This window comes from Ascaphus truei, chromosome 9, assembly GCF_040206685.1.
Source record: "Ascaphus truei isolate aAscTru1 chromosome 9, aAscTru1.hap1, whole genome shotgun sequence".
Lineage (NCBI taxonomy): Eukaryota > Metazoa > Chordata > Amphibia > Anura > Ascaphidae > Ascaphus > Ascaphus truei.
In genome coordinates this window covers 63,158,094-63,166,885 of record NC_134491.1, presented here as the reverse complement: position 1 = coordinate 63,166,885, position 8,792 = coordinate 63,158,094, and the positions used below count along the sequence as shown (strand labels likewise).

Sequence of the window (8,792 nt, the reverse complement as noted above, 5' to 3'; positions counted from 1 at the left end):
TGTTGACTCAACCTCCTAAGAGGAATACCCAGAGAGGGAGGAGGGGGAGAATGAGTAAAGAACGCGGCACCTGTATTAGTGAAGTAATCCACTAAGCGAGCATCCGATCACTCATACCCATCACAGGGGTATATCAGCTGACTACACGTCACAGCTTTGTGTGTCACAGCTGTGTACACAAGCACTGGAGCACTAACCTTTCAATTGATCACCCCTCTGGCACTAGCTATTGCTAGTGGTTGCCTCCTGGGGCCCACAACTTTGTTTAATTGACTGTAATGTTAATCGAACAAGTTGCTGTAGACGTACAAGCGTAACTAGCAAAGACCGTAGCCTAATGCTGCGGTCGAATCACTGACATCACTGTGACTGTATCATTGAAAACCTGACGCGCGATTCGTTCCCATGGGAACTTCTTTGGGGGTAGGCGGTACCAGTAAGCCTTCCTTACTTATATATCCCTCTTGTTGTCATTGGCTACTTCCAAACCAATCAGGATTCGCCAAAATTGGACACTCAATAATGGCTACGAAGGGACTGTTGTCTTTGTCCTAATTAAAAGCACTAATTTGTTTTAAAAAATTACACTTACACAATGACATACAGGGCCTCATGCAATAAACACCGATAGAAATTATCGGCAGGGTTTTGAACTCGCCATGTTTTTGCCGAGTTGCTCTCACGGTAGGCAGAAAGGTCTAAACATGGCGAGTTGCCGGCGCCGAGAAGACCTGCCCTCCGAGAAGGGCTCCACTGGCGAGATCTATCTTTTGCCGAGAGTGATCCGCCTCTCTCAGCAATAATCTGGTCGTAAATAAAAATATTTTAACATTTAGATTTTATTCCCAGTGTAGATGTGCAGGGGGTCTCCTGAACTGAACCGCATTGGTTTCAGCCTCAGGGACCCCCTACTTCCCGAGATACAAGCCTTTGATGTGGTGCCGGTATCTCCTATGCATTTAAATGTCCCGGTCACGTGATCGGGGATTTCAATTCTGCAGGGGGATACCGGCAACCCATAACGGGGCCTGAGTCTCGAGAAGTAGGGGGTCCCCGAGGCTGAAACCAATGTGGTTCAGCTAAGGACCCCCCTGCTCATGTACACTAGTGTCAAAATACAGTACACATCACAATAAACAATAATACATTACTATAGCAGATATCCGCTATGGTAATGAAGCTGCATTAATGTCATTTTTAGTAACATTGTGCGGAAGCAGGGGGACTCCTGAGCTGAACCGCATTGATTTCAGCCTCGGGGACCCCCTGCTTCCCGAGTTACAGGCCCAGATAAGGGGTGCCGGTATCTCCATTGTATATTTACATGTTGCACGTCACTTGACGTGGACGCTTTAAAATGGTGGCGACACTGGCATCTAATGCCCCATACTGGGGCCTGTAACTTGGGAAGCAGGGGGTCCCTAAGCCAGATATCAATGCGGTTCAGCTCAGGAGACCCCTGATCCTGCACACTAATAAAAAAAAATACATTAATTCAGCTTCATTACCTTAGCGGCTATCCGCTAAGGTAATGAAGGGGTTAAGGCACAATAGCGTGTTTTTTTGGGACAATTGTCCCCAATAAACATTGCAATATACAATACATCCACCGCCTGGGCCCCCAACAACCCCATGTACCCCCCTAACATACATCAAATATCTTAATCTATTTTTATGCACAGGAAATATACTAAAGGCTGGAGGTGGTCCTCGAGTGGTCCCTGCGGGTGGTCGGGGCCCCACAGGGACTCCCGGGTGATCCCGCAGGTGTCCGGGGATCCCCACTTGCCTGCGGTACCAATCCTGTGCCCCCCCCCATAAAATATATACATAAATACTTTTAATTAATACAGCCCCCTCGCCCCATGCCCCCTAACACAAACAGTAAATTAAGGTGCAAAATTACTATTATCCACATATGGAAAATAGGGCATTTGCCCATTTCAAATACAACATTCATCTGCAAAAATAAAGTAAATAAATCTTGCACTCACCCCTGCCAGGCTGCCACGATAAAGGCCATCCTCATCACCGTCCATGTCCTCTGTTACTACAAACAATACAGAAGAATAAAAAAAATACAATCTAATGTCCCCTAACCTCTTAATTACCTTAGCGGTTAGTAACCGCTAGAGTAATTAAGTGGTTAACCCACCCTCCCCAACTGGGAGGCCAAACCACCCATTCTTGGGGACAATACCCCTTCACCTACCCCCGCTATCCACAATAAAAACAATACACATAACAGCCCCACTACCCAGCTGTTAGGCCCACAATAAACATTACCACATTTAATAAAAAGTAATACATAACCGACCCCCTGTGTTCCCCCATAAAAACATGATTTATTATTTTACATACAGGATTAATACCCCAGGTCGATGGGGGTCACTGGTGGGCCCGACGGGTGTCCTCAGGTCCCACTGTGCACCCCGGGGGGTACCCCTGGGGATCTGGGGGTCTCCGGGTTGTCCCAGCTTGTCGCCGTGGGCCTCCAGGTGGTCCGCACGGGTCCCCGTGGGCCCCAATTGGGTCTACGGTGGTCCCCGGGGTTGTCTATGGGCCCCCAGGTCATCCACACAGGTGTCTGGGGCCCTCGGGTGGTTCCCACTGATGTCTAGGGCCCTTGGGGGGGTCTCTGCAGGTCCGCAGGGACCCCACAGCTGTGGGGCCCTTGTTCTTCCCTGCAGGTGTCTCCTGTGGGTCCACAGTTTGTACCAGTGGGCGTCCGGGGGTCCTCGAGTAGACTCCATGTGTCCCCGCTGCTGTTGGGGCCCAGCAGACCCACAGGGACCACCCAAGGGCCCACAGACCTGCGTGGGAACCACCCAAGGGCCCTCAGACACCTGTGGTGATTACCCGGGGAACCCAGACACTCGCGGGCCTACCCGTGGACCCCACTGTGGCCCATAGTGACCCTCGGTAACCACCTGGAGGCCCACGGCACCTAGCGGGGACCACCGGGAAACCCCCAGACCCTCTGGTGCACTGTGGGGCCTGCGGACACCTGTCGGGCCTACCGGGGACTACCATAGGCCTGGGGTATTAAGCCTGTATGTTAAAAAATAAATAATAGTTTAACATTATGGGGGGCACGGGGGTGGGTTGTATTGATGCTTAGTCAATGTTTTTTAATATACATTTAATTCCTAGTGTAGATGTGCAGGGGGTCTCCGGAGTAAAACTGCGTTGGTTTTGGACCCCCTGCTTTCCGATATAAAGGTCCCATTATGGGGTGCCGGTATCTCTATGCAATGAAATGTCCCGATCACGTAACACGGGAATCCAATGCAGGAGATACCGGCACCCCATGAAGGGGCCTGTATGTAGGGGAAGCAGGGTGTCCCCAGGCCTCAAACTAATGCAGTTCGGCTCCGGAGACCCCCTGCACATCTACACTAGGAATAAAATGTATGTAACGGTATTTCTGGCCCGGCCTGACCCACCCAATCTCACATTGGCCCCTGTGGTCTAACCGGTCCCCATTACAGTGTGGTAGTGTCTGGTGGTGCACCTGTTGGCAACAGGACTCCTGAGTCTCCTGCATGATGGTGTGTGGGGAGGACCCGTCCAGACAGGCAGCTGAGGTAGTGTGCTGAATCCTACCTAGTTCCAGTGCAGCGCCTCCACCTCATCAGGTTCCCTGCGTCCGCATGGTATTGGTCCTGTTGAGGAACTCCTTCGTGGTGCTCCTCTCTGTACATTCACTCCACACATGTACACGAGAGGGTTTGTAATTGAGAACATCTTTATTGCCTGAGTGGGCTAGCTGCCCCTCGCAGTAGATTTCTAGCCACTCATGTTCAGTCAGTGCCTCCCTTTAAAAGGTGTAGTTCTCCTTAAATAGGGATTCCCTATCCCCGCAGGGATCTCTGCCCTGTGCCAGGTCCCTGGACACAGTCTCCTCTTCAGTTACTATAACATAACCATCTGCTAGAACTTGCACTTAACCCATGACTGAATAGAACTCCCAAGACTACTAGAACTGGACTCAGATAGAACTCTGGCAGAACTCCTCCTCCCCTTAGCAGAACTAACTTTTAGACACAGTGCTGTGCCTTATGTACACTCTGGAAGCTGACACACATCTGACATCACTAACCATGGAGTCAGAGCATGTGACCACTCCCATCCATACACAGGGCAACCCACCAGGGTGTGAGGGCAAACCTCCATAATTACTGCTGGCATGCCCACAACTTACCAGGCCTTACTGTCAGCAGGAGAGATGACTGTAGCCATTTTACATGACCGCTACATGTATATTAAAAAAAACATAATTTTCGGGCGAGATTTTCTCTGGGAGAGGCGACCCTCTCTGAGCAAAAATGAATCGCTGGGTTAGGCCTTTTCAGAGGGTCGTTCCTATCGCTGGCAGCAACTCACTCATTTTGGGAATTTTGCTATGACAGATAATGAAGGCTTTTTGATACCGTGATAGCAACGCTCCAAATAACGGCGATTTAAAAGCCCTGGCGATATTTTTTTTTTAACCTTTACTGCATAGGCCCCTAAGTCTTTTGGTTATAAGGGATAAAATGAGAATCTATACTTCTAATCCCAATAGCCGTATACCTCACACTGCAATCCTGACTTAGCCTTTAAAAATCCTCACAGCCTTATGTGTAGCTGGAGCACCCCCAGAACTCCTAGTAGCTGATCAGGGCATTAACTGGGCACCCCCCATATACTAGGGACCCCTTTACCGGTTCAGGGATACCACACATCCCTATGCCCCATTTCCCTTCCTGGTCTGTGCTGAAGCAGGGAATCCTAGCGTTGAGTTGTGCAAGCGTTTTCAAGGCAGGATTTTGACCGGAGAATTGTGCCTATATGTATTCAGGATTCCAATGTGGTTCCCGTGAACATTTTTGGTTTATCCAGCAACTCTGGACCCAAACTACCTAGCACAATCTGAGAAGTCTTTCTCCGCAAAACCCACCCAGAAACTCATAGCCTAGCAATCCCTGCTCGCTGGCACACCTGGAAAGGCAAAACACAGAAAATTCTTTGTCGCATAATTTTATACAATGCATTGACAAACACTGGGCTCAAAACCTGACACTCCTGAACCCCAATACATGAATCAGGGATAACCAAGTGGGCTTAACCTTTATTGTGAGCCTTGTTACCCCCTCACCATCACAGAGCTATTTAACCAGGCTTGGATATGGCTTATTTGTTGTCGTTTCAGGTACATATGCCATATTCTCATGCTCATCTCCTTTGAAATAACTGTTCTGGGCATTGCTACTTTTGAAAAGAAATGAAACGAAGCCCAGTGAACGTACAGTAAGGTACAGTATGCACATCATTTGTCATGTAATGTTAATGTTTACACCCTCTTTTAACACCTGTACCATCGAGTCTGGGATACAGTGCATAAAAGGTCAACCTCCACAATGGCTGATCTGTCCCTGAAACAACTGCCTTATGTCCAGATACTGCAGTGTGCTTAATCTTCTGACATGGATGAGTCCCAATTCTACACACGCAACAAGCCGCTAACTGCCCCTGAGAATAGAAAGATAAATGCAGCGGCTGTCTGCGTTCCAAAGGCAAAGATGGCCAGAAAGCCTACGGTGCCTAAAGAAAAGGCACTAAAAGTTCCCAAGGGAAAACACCCTTGTGACGGTGAAGGTGTAACCATGTCATTAATAAAGGTATTATGCCTGGCTGGTTACCTCTGAGCCCTGTTTCATATTTTAGAGTGTCAGCTCTTCAACCTGGGTATTGTACCCGCAAGGAATGTAATTGTATGGCAATAAAGAATGTATGTGTGTTTTACCTTTCCCGGAGTGCTAACCAGTGGAGATTATCAGGCTATGAGTTTCAAGGGTCGTTTTGCTGTAAAAGTGTTGTCAGATTGTGTTTAGGTAGCAGGGGACCAGAGTTGCTGGCTACCCCAAAAATGTATCAAGGAATCAGGTCATATTACCGGGGCATATAGACACACCCTTATAACACTGTGCTTGGGGTCCAAAGAATCACATTGCACTATAAGCGGATCGCATTAGAAATAATGTACAATCATATGCTTTGTACAATAAAGTATTTAAGATACCAATAATCGTGTTGTAAAGTATTCATAAGTACAAAAATTGGGAGCCACGCTTGCATCGCGTTATAAGCGGATTCGCGTTGTAACGGGTCGCGCTATAACAGGGTTGAGCTGTACTAAGTTGCGAGAGGTTTTGTGAAACCTAAGTCCTAGTTTCAGTAAAGGAAAGAGATACTGCCCTGGGAGTGTGCCTACAGTAAGTATTTTTTGGTTCTAAAGAAAATTAGGTTTCCTTAAGGGAAGGAGCTACAGCTCCGGGATTTCAGCTAAGCATCTTTTCATTTCAGTTCAGGACTTAGAAGAAAAATGAGAAATATTTTTTTATGTTTCATAATATGTTTAATTGCCAATGAGGCTATAAGGTTTACAGTCTAACTCAGGTTTACAGTGTATGAGGGATATGACTAGGGGGAATAAAAGTATATACAGTAGAGGCAACGTTTATTCTAACATTTGCTGTAAACTAGCCGGGTTACATTCTGGGTATGTGCTGGGTATGTGCTGGATATGTTCTGGGCTAGTTTGAGGCACGTTTAAGGCATTTCTGCATTGACTAACGACCCATAGGATTAACACAGCAGGGATCCCTGGCAGTCCCATTCAATTTGAATGGGACTGCCAGGGACCCCCCGCTGTTAATCTGATAGGCCATTAATCAATGCAGAAATGCTGGGGCTAGTTTAAGGAAAGTTTAAGGCATGTATTCAGATTGTACCTGGGTGTACCTGGGATTTTTCGGGAATTGCCACTGGTTTTTGTTAGAATAATCGCTGCCTCTACTGTAGTCCCATTCTACCCATCATAGCCCAAAAGACATAGATAATGTAAAAAGTGTAAAAGTATATTTTTATTAAACTGAGATGTTTGTAATGCCTTATCCTTATAAGCTGGGACTTTCAAAGATGGTTTCTGAGGGGGTCAAATGGGCTACCAATTTGTGGTGCCACTAAGTCTGCCCTAGGTCCATAGTTCAAAGTCACAGATGCTGCCAGAAGTGTTAAAGCCATTTGGGCAGGGTGGTTAGGTGGAGTACCACGTTCAGGAAACAATGCCAGTCATCGTGGCCAGCATTTGACTCCCAAGACTTGGAGACACCTAACCCAGTGGGTAGCTTCTGAATAACAAGTGGCTAGGGTGACAAACTCAGGCATGCACTTGTTGCGTTCAGAAGAACCGCTTGCCCGGCTTTGGAAGACTGGCAGCCCTCTGATTGGCTGGTTGTACAGTTCCCAGGTTCGGATTTGTTGAAGTATTTCATGAATGAATCTGAAATACTATAAGAAATCCAGCAGCTAATCCGCAGATTCTAAGCACCAAAACAGCAGAGGTAAAGTCAAAGATGCTCTGTGAGAGATGTCAGTGAGCAGGTCAAGGGATTTCAGCACTTTCAAAGTGGAAAGAGCGGTGGCATCAGGAACTGCATGCCGATTTCAGTTCCAGGACTTTTCGGGCTTAGTCTCGGTCATCTCATACATGTTCATTTCTCATCACAGCTATTTGCTGATGCAATTCACGTGAATGCTGCTTCTTGAATCTCCCTGATTCCAGGGTAACAGTGTCCTCCTTTGTAGAATGTTTGCCCTTTGTTGTAACTTGGGGTTTGTAGCGATGATGACTATAGGACTCAGAGCTGAGTAAGAGCAAGATAGCACAATTCTGGCCTCATTCATGACAGGACTTGCATTAGACAGGGTCATGGTGTAGATCCACATGCAGTTATCCATCCCAAATAACAGTGCATACATGACAACCAACAAGATGACGGCTCTAGATGCCTTGTACTCAACTGATTTTCCTTTGTCTCTGTCTGAGCATCGTATGCCTTTCATGTATTTCTTGTGACGGAGCAACACATACACAATGTAACTACTCGTCAGAGTCATGAGCCCCACAAAAATTAAGTCTTTTAAGGCAATGAATGTTCCATTAACCATATAATTGATGTAGGTCAAGTAATCCAAATCACAGTATACCAAATGCAATGTATATGGTGAAGTAGAATTCTTCTTGGCATGGGCATACATGAAGGTGTTGTGATACATAATAAGATTGATGCACATGATGGGTATAATGATGAACAACACATTCTGGGTCACTGTTTGCTTACAATAAGACCACAGCCCAGTGGTTGGAGCGATGAGGATACATTGGTGACAGCTAAGCAAACTGGTGACACAAATGGACATGGCCCTACTCAATCTATAGGTGTAAAGGACGAGTTTGCACTTTGAGTCATCCAGTAAATCCTCCAATCCTATGGCGTTCAGGGACTGGGGGATGACACGGGAGAGGATAACAAGAATATTTACTAAAGCCAGGACTATCAGGAGGATGTTAGTTTGAAGGAGCTTCTTCTCTGCTATTCTGATATAGGCAAATTTCACCAAAATATAGGTATTGCTAGGAATCCCGATGATCACCAAAAGGATGAATCCAATGGCTTTAAAAAGAAGACGAATCTCCATGACGCTTTTCAATTTCAGACACCTGCAAGCACATTTCAAAGAGAACATTTATAAGTGACTGAAAGTTTTACAGGAGTTTGATAAAAGGTTTACTGTACTTCAGTGTTTTGGATCTTCCAGCAATTTGATCTGTGTGATCTCCTTTCGGTGAGCTCATTACTATACAGTAATGTCATACATTTGTAAGTCTGCACCATATAACCCCCTCCTTCCCTTCCCTTCACCTTCTGCAATCTCTTCCAAACATTTTCATCAACTCTCACGCA

At 46.5% G+C, this 8,792-nt stretch overlaps 1 protein-coding gene across 1 annotated transcript; it reads right to left on the bottom strand.

The window, feature by feature from the left end:
* Positions 1-7,463: 7,463 nt before the first annotated feature.
* On the bottom strand, positions 7,464-8,534 carry LOC142502317 (olfactory receptor class A-like protein 1). Its single transcript, XM_075613128.1, has one exon. It carries the CDS (start codon positions 8,524-8,526, stop codon positions 7,555-7,557), a length of 972 nt encoding a protein of 323 aa, XP_075469243.1. The 5' UTR covers positions 8,527-8,534; the 3' UTR covers positions 7,464-7,554.
* Between the last annotated feature and the right edge of the window lie 258 nt (positions 8,535-8,792).

Coding starts and splice junctions, on each gene's coding strand:
- LOC142502317 (XM_075613128.1), bottom strand. CDS start 8,526: ATGGAGATTCGTCTTCTTTTTAAAGCCATTGGATTCATCCTTTTGGTG.